The 14,954-nt window shown below is 43.4% G+C and overlaps 1 protein-coding gene across 1 annotated transcript in view; it reads right to left on the reverse strand.

Annotated features, from left to right (window-relative positions):
* The window catches only part of LOC132404080 (rasGAP-activating-like protein 1), a 272,887-nt gene that overhangs the window by 21,696 nt on the left and 236,237 nt on the right, over positions 1-14,954 (reverse strand). The window contains exons 17-18 of the mRNA XM_059988090.1: positions 9,719-9,891; positions 1,464-1,601 (exon numbers count right to left, since the gene is read on the reverse strand). Coding sequence (XP_059844073.1) covers positions 1,464-1,601; positions 9,719-9,891 — 311 coding nt within the window. The remainder of the gene's footprint in view (positions 1-1,463; positions 1,602-9,718; positions 9,892-14,954) is intronic.

Consider the following 14,954-nt stretch of genomic DNA (forward strand, 5'->3'; position numbering starts at 1 on the left):
TCCGCTGTCTAGTGAGCAGGCAGTGTTCCTGTATTTATAACTGAAGAAAAGAGAGTTTTATCCATTCTGCAACCCTGAAATGGATTTTATATATGTCCCAGCTCATGTGGTGGTATCTGCCTGCTATCAGATCAGTCTAAAGCAGGGCCAGTATTTTCCTGCAGGTCATTCAGGCTTCCCAATGGCGAAATGTACCAGTGATAACAACGTCAAATGAGGCTGTTCCCACACTTATTCCAGATTACATTAAGTTGTTCAGATAAGATGCCAGTGTGTGAGAGAATCAGACGAGAGTGTCAGGAGCCCTACGGGCCTCCGTGGCTTGCCACTGAGCGTGGGGCTTCCCGGTTTCCCTGGCAGCTGTACTTACTAATTGTTAGGGCCGTTAGCCCTGGTGCTTTCTGCTTGATCTTGTCAGGTTACTTGTGACTGGCATGGGATTCCTGCATCCTATGACTCCCATTTAGTGCTTCAGCGCAGTTCTTCTGTTTATGGAGAACGATTTGTCTTGCAGTGTCTCTCGGCCTTGCCTCCAATGCTCTGCTGGCATCACTATGTCCAACCTCTTGCTCCCATCTCTTCACGGGGAGTCTGCAGTACCTCCATTCCTGGGCCAGGACATTGCCAGTGCTCACCGTGGCACAGTAAGCTGTTCCTCCGCACCCGGGCCCAGCCCTATCAGCAACCAATGTGACAGGTGTTCACAGGCAGGAATCGAGGAGGAAGACCCTGGAAGATACCCACCCCTCTCCTCACCTCAGAGCAATTACGATTTTGAATGAGAACAGAGAAGACAGGAAAGATCAATCAGGCACACACCATTTGTTCCAATGTGGACCATGTGCTATTTCTCAAAAGTTAAGTCAACGCTCCAGGCAAAATTGGATTTAAAGTGAATACTGCTACCTTCTGGCACCCTGCTGAACAACGTTGCCCCTTTAGTTTGCTCTTTTGATAAATATGGCTTGTCGTGTTCTGTCTGTCTTTAGTGAGTCATTTCATAAGATAATTTCTGAGCAACCACAAGCATCAGTGTGCTTGTCCTGGCAACATACTATACCTGAAGATGGTTGGAGCATTCCATTAATCTATAATATTGGCCGTACACAAAGATCGTTGCCTTAAACATACCCCTCTTTCTAGATTTGTACCCTGTGACTAATTATTCTCTGTACATTGTAAGAAGGCATGTTCTGGAGGCTGTGGATAGCTCTGAAAGAAAGTCAGAGATTGAACGTTCACTGACGTTGTAAGCCTTAGTTTTGTTTAACAAATTACCTTTGTTGGTTTGAAATGTCAACTAGTTTCCAGAACCTTCGACAGAGATTATTGTTGCATTACCATGAGATGCCAGTAGATGGCGCATCATCTCCGCTAGCGTCCATAGCAACAGACCTCAGCACACCGACTTCAACATTAGGCAATGCTGGGATTATAAGAGCAAAGGGCCTCGCTGTCCTTACCTTGCATTGGATGTACATTATATGAGGCTTTGCCTCACTGTCCTGCGTGATGATCTGCATCATGTGGAGCTGCTGGAAGGCATTTTCGTCCACTCGCTCGACTGCACAGATGCGCTGGATCGGGATGGACGACCTCACCTGACATGGGTCACATAGAAAAGAAACACAGGTGGAGCGGGCTCTGTGAGTTCGTCAGCTCATGCCTAACTCAGGCCCAGAAATAGCATGTTAACAGAAAACATTCAAATACCACCTGCAATTGGTAAGAAAATAGCGAAATACAAAGTGCAAAAGAACCTAATTTTAAAACCTGGATTTGGAAGAGTATTCCTCATCGAGTGTCCACCAAATTAAAACGGAGAATTTCACTTACACGTTTGTGTTGACTCTCCAAACCAGGGGTTCATATGCTTGTTAGGCCATCGACCCCTACCATTAACCAAGGAGTTGTGGACCCCAGGTTTGGAATCCCTTCTCTAAATAAATGACAAAGCTGAGCATGGTGTAGGAGAATGAGGGGAGATTTGAATAGGTTATACAAAATTATGAGAGGTACTGTAAAGATTGGGTGGCAGGGTGGAGATATGTCTCTACCAAAGGAGGTGTAAGGCGCTGTTTCCCTCCGCTAGTCCATAGGCATAGCACCTGCTTAGCTCCAGATCAGGGTCATGTGAAGCCAAGGGTGCAGGTGGTGGATGTTCGTACGAACAGCTGATGCAGATCCCAAGTCCTGGTTATGTGACCACTGACACCAGGCAGACAATCTCTGAAGAGTATTGATAATGGCTGGGGTCACCCGTCTTGTAAAGACACTGACCAGGAGAAGGCAATGGCAAACCACTTCTGAAGAAAAAAATTCCCCAAAAACAACAAAAGACCATGATCTCCCACATCATATGACACGGCACACAATGATGACATCATACGACATGGCAGAGTTTGGTCAACTCTATAAACTAACCACTGAATCCATACAAGCTGCAGGAAGAAGCACTTAAACCAACAGGTTGCTGAGCAACAACACAGGATGGTGAAATGACACATTAAACCACACCATGCACCTTATTGAAACAACAAGTGGCAGCGAATGAAAGGGACAGAATTAATTTTATTGAGGCAAACTATTCCCTAGGATATGGGAGCCATATCTTGGATCCTGCCTATCCTGTTACTGTTCTGTTGGTTTGCATGTCTCTCAGGGTAGAGGCAACTGGAGCAGAGCTGATCTGCTGGCTGGTGTGATCTAATTAGTTCCACTCTCTTCATTAGCTCATGCCTTCTAGCTGCATTTCCCTTTGAGTCATCTTCAGGAAAGAGATAGAGTGTTTAAAACCTGATCTGAGTTCATCGCCAATGTAATCACTACCATTCACAAGACCACCAGAGACAGCAGCAGAATCATGTCATTTTGCCCATCAAGTCCGCTCCACCAATCCAACATGGCTGATTTACTGTCTCTCTCAACTCTATTCTCTTGCCTTCTCCTCATAACCTTTATACCCTTACTAATCAAAAGCCTATCAGCCTCTGCTATAAATATACCCAATGACAGCCTCCACAGTCATCTGTGGTAATCAATCCCACAGACTCACCACTGCCTGGTAAAAGAAATTCCTCCTCATCTCTGTTCTAAAGGAACGTCCTTCCGTTCCGTCTGGCTCTGACCACTTGGTATCAACCCTCACTCGGATCAAAGCCCTACGGCTTCTGTGGCAGGAGACTCAGAACCTCCCGATTCAGAGAAAGGCAAGCTGCCTCATTCTGCTTGTAGCTCCGCACTTTGAACTTTCAGTCTAACTGACACCAAACGAACAGCATCTTATGCACAGGGTGAAGCCAGATTATTGATAGCCAAGGCTGACTCACAACGAGCTGTAAGCCTTGGCATCATTCAATACACTGCGCAAAAAAAAAGCTAAAATTTACATTTTTCATAGAGAAAGCAATTTAAGGTTGGTATAAACAGGAGTGGCAGTGGATATAATCTCCCACTACCGATTAAATGCTCCTAACAGCATGCATCTCAAATAGCTTCTGACAACCAAGTCCCTCCTGGCCTTCACGTGTGGCTTGGCTACTAAGCCCGTCGGAACAGTTCCTACTGATAGAGGGGGAAAGGGCAGGTTACTGGTGCCTTAAAACCTCTCACTTCAGGCAAATGGGGCTCGTCAGCAGCGGCTGGAGAAGGAGAAGGAGAACTCTGATCTCAAACCTCCGCTGCCTTGTGGCGATACCCACTCATGGGGAAAGCTTCGGGAGAAAATCCAGAGGAAAGATCCTGAGCTGGAGTCCCTAAGGCAGCCCTACATTGAGTTCAATGCTGACTGGAAACTCCTGCGACAATGCTGGTGCCAAACTGTATCGGTCTCTGCTGTCCCTTTGGGTTTGTCAGTCGTATGGAGAGGGGGAGCGTGCTCTCCATATCGTACTGCCCTGGCTTCAGTATCTAGACATCCAGGACGCAGCGCCCATGGCCAACCCGATCAACGGAGGGCTCACTCACTCACAGAGAAAGCAACCTCAATCAACACAATCTTAATGTTGTTCAGACCAGAAAGTATCAAACAAAATTGTATGATGTAGGGTTGGTTTTCCAAAGACAGTCAGCATTACCAACTGGGCTTCCTGTTTTGTAACCAAGTGAATATCCCAGGATAATGTAAGCTATTCAGCTGGAGAGTGAGAAGGAGGGAGAGACAGGTGGACAGTAATGAGGGAGGACAGGAGGGACGGAGTAAGGAGATAGAGATATGAGAAAACAGAGCTGAGAGAAAGATGGAGAAAGTGAAAGAGAGCTGGAGTGATAGAGAAGGTAAAGATGGAGAGAGAGACGCACAAGGAAAGATGGTGTAAAAGATACAAAGGGTGAGAGAGATTAAGGACAGAAAAACAGAGATTAGCAGTGAGAAGGAGAATCTCAAATTTAGACTGAAAGACAAAAAAAAGAAAAAACTGAGAGAGAGAGCGTGAACAAACAAGGGGGGGGAGAGTGGGAGAAGAGCAAGAGAGAGAGAAGGAGCATTCAAGTGCATTTGCAGAAAGATCATTAAACAAAATCCAGAAATCCATCAGAATCTGTTGGAAGGGATCAGAGTTTCAGCACCTTTTCTCCCTGTGTGGAGTGCTGTCTACTAACTCCCTAACCATGTTATTAAGGATAGGACTGTTTGGCCCTCTCTTTAAATTAAAAATGGCCTTCTTCAGAATTGCTTTTCTTCCTAAAATAAAGTGGCCAGCTTTGTGTATAAGTAACATGATTCCATCGCTGGTAAACGAGACTATCTTGGGAGGAACCCTGGCACAGACTGTCACAGCTGTTTTACATTAAACTACACAAATGGACAGGATCAATGGCTACAGCAAATTAAAGCATATTACAAACTTACATCAATTAAGATAAAAATAACTTTGGGTTTTACTTCCTGAATACTTCTGGATATATTTTATGGATTTTGGACTGCTGATCATGAAAATCACCATGGAATTTCCCTATCATGCACCATTTTTTAAAAGTTGCCTATATTGGCTATTTCAATTCATAATTCAGGTCAGAATAGTTGATGCTAAGGTTAAGGAAGGCATTTTTTGTTGGTCCACGAATCAAACAGATAATCAATGACAGGCAATTTGAAGAACTTCTAGTGGGACCAGAGAAAGTCACAAGGAAAGCATTCAAAGATGTTATTGAAGATTTTCTTTGCAACTACAGAGCACCAAACTCCATGAAGCCGTTTGACAACATGCTTCAAGAATACAAAACCATGAAGTGCAACATGTCACTGAAGAAACATTTTCTGCATTCTCATTTAGACTTCTTCCCTGCAAATCGTGGTGCTATCAGCGAGTAGCATGATGAAAGGTTTCACCAGGACATTGCGGTCATGGAGAAATGGTATCAGGGTAACCAGAATCCATCAATGCTGGCTGATTATTGTTGGACACTTAAGTGAGAAGCTCAGTCACTGAGCACAAACGAAAATCATCAACAAAACAGTCTTAGCTTAGTTGAACTATTGCGCAACATCGGCACCATTATGCAATATTACATTCAATAAGAGTTCTTGTTTCTCCAAATTCTTACATGATGCAAGTAGTCTTAAATTATATTTGTGTTCAGTCAGCTTCAACCAGTCTACAGTCAACAAAGAAAAAAAAATTCTGAGGAAGCAACTCTTTTGAAAAAAAATTGTTGTCCGATGCACAGAGTAATGATGTCGCATAGTATGATGCATGTGTGGTAGTATCTCCGGGAGTCATGGGAAACAATATGGTCCTTATCTCAGCCTCAGGTGTTTCAATGCTGCCAGATTCCCCCTGGGATTCTCCCAGAACTCATTCCATGTATATGCTGGGCTGAGCGAGCAGAACAGGCATTATTTTCTCCTGTAGGTAATTAAACTGGATGGGTATAAGCAACAACCTAATAGGACTGCAACTCACACAAAGTGCTGGAGGAACTCAGCAGGTCAGGCAGCAATTATGGAAATGAACGAGCAGTCGACGTTTCGGGCTGAGACCCTTCTTCAGGACGGCAGAGGAAGGGGGAGGATGCCAGAATAAAAAGGTGGGGGCTAGGGGAAGGCTGGAAGGTGATAGGTGAAGCTGGGTGGGTGGGAAAGGTCAAGGGCCGGAGAGGAAGGGAGCTGGTGAGAGAGGAGAGTGAACCATAGGAGAATGTGAGGGGCGATGGGACCCCAGCAGGAAATGATCGGCTTGGTGAGAAGAGGTAAGAAGGCCAGAGAGGGAGACAGAAGGGGGGGGGGGGGGACAATTTAAAGAAAAACACTGGAAGGAGAAATCAATATTCATGCCATCAGGTTGGAAGCTATTTGTCACCATTGCTGATGCTATCTTTATAATTCCAGATCTATTTAAGTAAATTTAAATTCTCCAGCTGCCATGGTGGGATTTGAACTCATGTCTCTAGATCAATAGTTCATATACATGTTACTGGTTCTGTAACCAAACCATGATATTTCTATACCAATCAGAAAGGTCAATCACTCCACTCAATCAAGCTGGTTTCAACCGGCTCTTGGCAGATTTTCAAAGTCCAAGGTTGGCTACGTGTTGTACAAAGTCTCTGTCCAGCATTTGGCAGACGGAGGTCAAGGACAGGGTGAGGAAGGATCTGAGGGCAGAATTTCCCTGCACTAAGATCACACCACCCTGGAAGAAGAAATGAAGGGATGCTGTGAGAATGTCCATCAGTCACCAGAGAAGAGGCAGTAAACCCCAAGCATGAGGGAGCTGGAGGAGGAAAACAACCGGAACATTTGGAGAGGAGGGAATGGAATTTATTTTAATATATATATAGTGTTGTATTCCTTTACAAAGAGGCCAGAAAGTGTGAGGAGAATCTGGGAGATCGCGGTCCCCTGATACTGCGCAAGATTTTCCTCACGGTGAAAAGGTAGGTGCTGGAGAGGCACATGTATGGCATGTTCCCTGTCCCTGTGAACTCCAACTAGGCCGGGGCTGTCTGGTGTTGGCGTGTATCAGCCCAGTGTAAAATTAGAATCACACTGCAAACTGAAGAAAACCGATAAAGACCACCCATTCCCTATTCACAACACATCAAGCAGTGAAATATATCTTACACCACAGCTGTTGCTTTCTCCCTTTAATTAATTATTTAGGTTTGCATTGCCTCTTGATCATTTTGTTTGCTCTATTTGTAAAAATGGGGCAGTGCTCAAGCTCAGAACATTCTGCTCAATGTCATTTTGAAATTACAATTGGAAAATACTTCAAACATTCAAACAACATTCTTCTGTTTGAGATTTCAGTGGCACACCAACCCATTTCTCTTAAATGAACTAATGCTGTGGTTAAACCGACAGAGAAGTGCACATAAACAAAGATAATTCAATGTGGCCTCAGTCACGTTCCGCAGTCACTCTGTCCCGCTGAAAGCAGTTAGGCTTTATAGCACGTGCTACAACTTCCTGGCCTGTGATTGACGCTTTGGAAAAGCTGAACAATCTCATTGAAATGGAAATAAATGTCTCCATCTAATCAAAAACAAACTGAGTGCACAGTCAGCATTGCTCCTGGAAAGTCTGCTGGCAAAGATTTCTGACACACCACACTGTGAGTGACGTCCATCTCATCTCACCAAAGTTCCCAAAGAATATCCATGATATTGAAGTGTCATGTGTCCGGCACACACCTTGGCCGTAGCTGGTACTAGGCCTCATGCCGCGCGCGGGCTTGCCTCTTGCTGTACACAGGAGGCAGTGCAATGCGGTGTCCGTGCTTGGTTGGGGTCTGGCCTCTCCTGGTAGTGCTGCCCTCCAGTGATGATCGGTGGAATGACAGGCTGGATTACAATGGGGGTGCTGTGGACTACCGGGGATCTGTACAATCAATTTGTGGGACATGTCGCTCAGGGTCTTGTTTTTTTTTCCCCTGTGTGTGTGACTTTTTCTTGCTCGCTATCTTGAATGTGCTGTGTATGTTTTGCACCTTGACCCCAGAAGAAAGCTGTTTCGTTCAGCTGTATCCATGAATGGTTGAATGATAATTATACTTAATCTGATTTGATTTGACGCATACACTCAGGAAGAATTCAAATCTACTGAGATTATCAACTGTTGTAATAATTGTTTGTTTCTTTAAAGTGGCAGTAAGACCTTATTTTAATTTTGGACACACCAGTTTCAAATGCAAGTTTGGTTATATTACTCAGTGTCCTTAGTCTCACTGCACCCTTCTTTGTGTAATTAAAAAGTATGATTCATGAACTAAATTTGGACAACCCAGTTCAGACCAGTATTTGACTCTGTGCATTAACTAATGTTGAAACATTCCAAGAGAACCCACTCAGCTGTCTACATTGTGCCAGAAACCAGATCTGAGTTGTCAAATCCACAGAGGATTGAATAAATCCATACACACCTAAAATCACTACTTATTCAATAATTCCTGATGCCAGCTACAGATTCCCAGCCCAGCCCATAGAACCAACAATCCCAAACATCATGCTACGGAACCGATAACAAATATGATTGGTGTGTAAACACTCTTGGGATGAAGGGTAAGCAAAAGTTCTGGATAAATCTTCAAGCAGAATGGGAAGCTTTTTCACACAGAAGCTGGAGATCGAATACTGCAGCTGTACATCAAAAATTGAGCTGATTAAATAAGATCATAGGACGGTAAGGCATAGGAGTAGCATTAGGCCATTCAGCCCATCTTCAGAAACAGCAGTAATTCTGCCAGACATAAAGCCATTGAGTTGATGAAAGTGAATCAATTGCCAGAACTGATTGTCTGCTCCCCCTTCCAGAATTACATCAATGCCTGAGGATCCCCAGAGAAGGGGCATGCAGTCAGCATCATCACTACGTGACAGGTCATATAACTTAATGAATAAATAAACAATAGCTTCATGAATAACAATTAGCAGCTTTAGTTCAAATCTCACTTATAGGTGAATTATACATCATCATCATGTGCCATGTTGTAGGCATCATCATTATGTGCTATGTTGAATGATGTGGGTGATCATGATCTACAACCATAATAATTCTTGGCAAATTCTACAGAAGTGGTTTGCCATTGCCTTCTTCTGGGCAGCATCTGGACAAGAAGGATGACCCCAGTCATTGTCAACACTCTTCAGGGAGATGTCTTGCCTGGTGCCAGTACTTGTATAACCAGGACTTGTGACTTGCACCGGCTGCTCATAGGATCATTCACTACCTACTCCCATGGCTTCACATGACCCTGATTGGTGTGGGGGGGGGGGGGCTAAGCAGGTGCTACACCTTGCCCGAGGGTGACCTGCAGGCTAGTGGAGGGAAGGAGTGCCTTACACCTCCTTTAGTAGAGACCTATCTCTATTCTGCCAACCAGATGGAGTATTGACAGGTAAAATGGGAAAATTCCAGGATCAGTGGGCATCACAGGGGCCCAAGTGTGTTCTGGATCTAGATAACTTTGTTACACATATATTTGAAACTATAGTGAGTATTGTGGAATACTGTAGTATTGTAGAAATGTGATACTGTAATCACCAAATACATATCCTTTAGAATGGGGGGGGGGGGGGGGGGCCTTAGACTGGATCAAAGTCAAAACAGCCCTGAAAATTTAAGGTTAAAAAAAAACTAGTCTGGATCATTTTGTACAGGTGATGTTCAAAATGAATGCAACCCTTTACTTTGAAAGGTTTGTTTTAAGACAGGTCCAGACACTGCAATCGCTCAATGTGTGAATCATATATCATTGTTACAGCTCTCCCCTCTTACCTGCCAGTCTGAAGACTTGGCGTATGACAGACTTTCACTGCTGAGCCAGAAATAGCGCTTTTTGAAAGTGAAGCGAGTGACAAGGTTTACACCCTCAGCTTTCCTCTTGTACAGGTATCCTTCCTTAATGATTACTGACGGGCGGAACCCCAGGCGTTGCTGCAGGTCAGTAGCTAGGGAAAGACAAGACAGATGAAGTGTGGTGCTCTTTCCGCAGAGATCTCAAGAGAATTCTTAGTCTGAGAAACAAAGTTCAATTGTTCCATTGAATAATACCATCTGAAACTCTTGCTCTCTGCAGACCTCCTCAAAACAGGAGAAAAACCCCAAAGTATGAATAACAGAGAAAACCTATGAACTCCAACCACCTCCCCACCACATGCACAAGCAGCAGCTAGCAGCATCAACCCTCTTTCTTTTTCTTTCTCAATCTTTTTATTATTATTAATAATATGAACAAAATACAAATGATATATTAATAAAGAAATGACAAACATACAAAGCATCAACCCTCCACCCCCACTTATTCTAGCAGGGAGCTTCAGAATTTCACCACCCACCATGCAAGCACCAGCAAAGCTCCCGAAAAGAGACCACGGGCTACAGTCCAAGAAAAACTACTGTTCATCCCAACAGTCCGATGTTCCTCAGGCTCTCTCTCTCTCATGAACAAGGGAGAGAGATATCACTCCTTCCGCAGCGAGGCAAGCAGTCACTCTTTCGATGCTACAGCCCCCCCCCATTTCGAGATTCGGCAGTAAGCTCTCATTCACGAGACAGAGAGAGAGATAGATAGATAGATAGATATCACCGGGGGGGGGGGGGGGGGGCAACTAATTTTAATGCACCACTCCCTGCCCCACTGCGCTACACATTCCCAGATTCCAGATATTTCCTGTGAGTATCAAAGGATAAGAACTGGTGCAAAGCTCACACAGAATTCTAACTTAATTTACATTTGCTAATCCTTTGAACATTGTTAATGAGGTTATACAGAGGTATAACAGCACGGTGATTCAGATTTGTTAAGGCAGCCCTCATTTTTCGTACCTTTTAATCTCCCCCCTCACCTGGGACCACTTCAATCCCCCCTCACCTAGTGAATTTCACAAGTTCTTTTTCTCCGACAGCATTTGCTTCTTCCCATCGGGCACCGCACCAAGCACTGATAAGTACACTTTTCCACCGAGGAAAAGTTCTGAAGTTTGCAACTTTTGCAAAGGGGTTAGAAAGAAGGAGGCTGTAATTGGATGCATTTTACAACATATTAAATTTCAGAATTGGAATATCAGCACTGGGGATTCGGCAGCTGATGAAGAGAACAAAAAGATGTCAAAACCAGCAGGAGCAGAAATCCTGGGGAAAAAAAGATTACAAATACTGAGAATTCTCAACAGCTGAGGAAGAATCTGCAACTTCATTAAAACACCTATCACAGAATAGCAGGTAAGAAGTAAGAAAATTATATTCAAGACAGAGGTTGATAGATTCTTGATTAGTCAGGACATGAAGGGATATGGGGAGAAGGCAGGAGATTGGGGCTGAGGGGGAAATGGATTAACCATGACTCGATGGGCCAAATAGACTAATTCTGTTGTGAAATACAATGCCCTTATGGTCTAAAAGAGGCCAAAATAAAAAGAAATGGATTGAAGAAGATATAAGATGACCTGTTGAGTTTTCAAGAGAAAATAGATGCTTAACCAAGAACTGTTCTGGCATTAAGGTTTTGGGAGTCATATTGGGAGAAGCAAAAGAAACTTTAGACACTTATGATGTACAGTGAAAATGTCAACAGTTGCAAACATCTAGAACCTGGGTAGATAGGAAAAGAATGATTGAAGTACGAAACCATAGCTAATAAAAGGAAAACTCCGTGGATGAAATCTGGAAATAAATTAGTAGGCAGCAGGACAGGTAATTCATGTGAACAGAGCGAGATGAAGCCAGACACAATGGTAGTGACAAAAAAAAGCCACTGCTTTAACCATCAACACGTCATGGATCTGATACCAAATCTGGGATTTCTGCCGAGTTATTTGACATGGAAATTCTAAAACCACAGCTGGTGACTCAGCCCTCCTACACACATTGCAGCTCTCTTCACAACAGAACTAAGGGAAATCATTTGTCAATTTCAGACACGTGCAAACAAATTCTCATTTTGTAAATCTGTTGTATTGTGTTGCATGAGCTCTGATTGCCATGCTAAGAGTTTACTAAGTGCTAGCAAATTCACTCGCCCAAGCAAACTTATTTTATGTACAACATCCTGGCTCCTGTGCCCAAAACCTCATGCAAAAAAGACTCAGCGTTGACAGATAACTGTGCTTGTTCTCTTTGACTGGAGTTTATGGACTCCCAGGTCCTTGTGCAAATTAACACATTTCCCAGCCCATCACCACTTAAGTCTTTCCAGTTTTCTGAATGGAGTGGATAATTATATATTCATCCAGTCTTATCCTACATCAGCTATATTTTTTCCCTCTCAGTTTGTCTAAATCATATTGAGACCCATTTTATACTCCTTACAACTCACAAACCACTCCACTGCGTTTTGTTTGCAAACTTAAAATCTAATAACATACCATTTCCTAAAGGTCCCTTAACTGCCAGATCTCAATACAAGACATATTCAAGACAGTTCCTTCATTGATTCCTGACCAAACCCATCTAAAATAACATCTTATACAAAAGGTCCTAGTGTTCAATTTCAAATTATCCCTCAAAGTATTAATTTCAAAACGTCAGTTCTTTTCTTGCACTAGGTTTTTTTGTGATATATCGTAATGGCATATCTTTGCACTGTACTGCTGCCACAAAACAAATTTCACACCATCTAAGTCAGTGATACTAAATCCGATTTTGAAATTGACTATTAATATTTTCTCATTTACTTTCATTTTTTTTTCAGACACAGCATGGAATAGGCTCTTCTGGCCCTTTGAGCTGCAGTGTCCAGCAGTCACATCATTCAATCCGAGCCTAACGACGCAACAATTGTTATATACCCCTGGGGTTCATTTTTTCTGTGGACTGTCACTTTAAAATGCCGAGAGAATGAGACTGACTTTTGGACACTGTGTGATTTCTACTGACTACAAAATCGCTTGGTTACTATGGTGACAGAGGTGGCGTTATATGAGGGACATTTTTTTTCTGCAGCTTGTTTTGAATATACAAGGACACAAAGACACACACGGTCAGAATCAAGATGGTTTCAGTCAATGAAAGACACCAGTGAGTGGGGTCACTGGTTTAAACTTTCAGTAGCCCAAAAGGGGGTGAGTTGAGATCGATCCAGAGTATTAATAAATGACTCTCACAAGTACTGCAACTAGAAGAAGTTTGCAGAGAGGGGAGAAGAGGAAGGTTTGAAACAGAAGAAACCTAGTGACAGAGAGATCACTGTTTGAACTCTCTCCAAGTAGCCCATAAGGGTGAGTTTGATTCCATTCGAATACTAAAGTGTAATTGTCACATAGTTAATCCACAGGAGTGGTTCTTTGGTGAGGGGGAAACCTTTGTGATTACCACTTGTGTGTTTACCCTTGTCTGGGTGTGGTATTTCACTGAAGAAGGCACCCCCCGTGGCAAATCACTGTTGGAGTTACTTCGTATGCCATGGAACTGGATCAGTGGCTATCACATTGTGTGTAAGGGTGACCCTGTGGGAACTGTTGGTGTGTTTAACCCTTGCCTGGGTTAGTAGTTTTACCACATGAAGATGGTACCCTTAGTGGAGTCACATCTGGCTAACTTGAAGGATTCAGAGGACAACGGGAAGATCAACGACACCTGTTTATACGGATTACAAATATCTCTCTCATACCAACAGTAACAATTCTGTTGTTTGAACTAAACTTTCTTACGTACCATCGTCAGACTGTAACTCTTGCCACCTGAGCTTCAATAAGTGTGGGAACTTCATTTTTACACCTATATATGCATAACACTGCTAACCCTTAGTTACTATATGAGTAGTTACTAATAAAATAATGAATGTTAACAGCAAAACCAGACTCCAAGGGTGTTCTATTGCTGCCGATACTTTTACAGCATTGTGTGTACGTAACACAATTTACAATGTCTGATTAACCTGCCAACCGGTACATCCTTGGACTGTGGGAGGAAACCGGAGCACCTGGAGGAAACCAAAGTGGTCACAGGCAGAAAACAGGGAGTGGCGGGAATTGAACCCCGGTCTCCGATACTGTAAAGCGTTGTGCTAACCACCACACTACCATGAAATATAAAATAGAGCAGCAGGTTAAGGCCAAAGGTTTCATTTGGAATTCTTTAAAAGAACAGTTCCGTTTGTTTCCTTGCTGTCCATACTGACTAGCAGGATACACACATTTTGTTGTAACTACACTTGGCATTCCAGAGCAAGGCTTAGAGTAAATTATACTCTAAGTGGATTATACGGCTAGAGTAAACTCACAAATAAACCTGTCACATGTGCAAACGCAGGTCTTATTCCATCATTAATATGGACTACAGGAGGAATGGAGACAGGCCAACCTCTATTGACATCAGTGGATCTGGGGTTGAGAGGGGGAACACCTTTAAGTTTCTCGGCATCCACATCACTGAGGACCTCACGTGGTCTGTACACACCAGCTGTGTGGTGAAAAAGGCACAACAGCACCTCTTTCACCACAGATTGTTGAAGAAGTTTGGTATGGACCTCCAAATCCCAAGAACTTTTTACAGGGGCACAACTGAAAGCACCCTGACTGGCTGCATCACTGCCTGGTATGGGAACCGTACCTCCCTCAATCGCAGGACTTTGCAGAGAGTGGTGCGGACAGCCCAGCGCATCCGTAGTTGTGAAATTCCCACCATTCAGGACATTTACAAGGACAAGTATGGAAAAAGGGCCCATAGGATCATTGGGGACCCAAGCCATCCCAACCACAATCAATTCCAGCTACTACCATCCGGGAAGCGATACCACAGCACAAAAGCCAGGACCGACAGGCTCCAGGACAGCTTCTTCCACCAGGCCATCAGACTGATGTAATATAGTGTATTCTATATTACATTGACTGTCCTATTTATTAAAAATTTCTATGATTGCATATTACACATTTAGGATGAGACAGAACATAAAGGTTTTCACTCCTCGTGTATGTGAAGGATGTAAGAAATAAAGTCAATTCAATTCAATTCATTGCTTCCAAGAGGATCACAGCTTTCTCATGGTTTGGAGGCTTGAGGGCTTCTGTGACCC

Source organism: Hypanus sabinus, chromosome 13 (genome assembly GCF_030144855.1).
Source record: "Hypanus sabinus isolate sHypSab1 chromosome 13, sHypSab1.hap1, whole genome shotgun sequence".
Classification (NCBI taxonomy): Eukaryota; Metazoa; Chordata; class Chondrichthyes; order Myliobatiformes; family Dasyatidae; genus Hypanus; species Hypanus sabinus.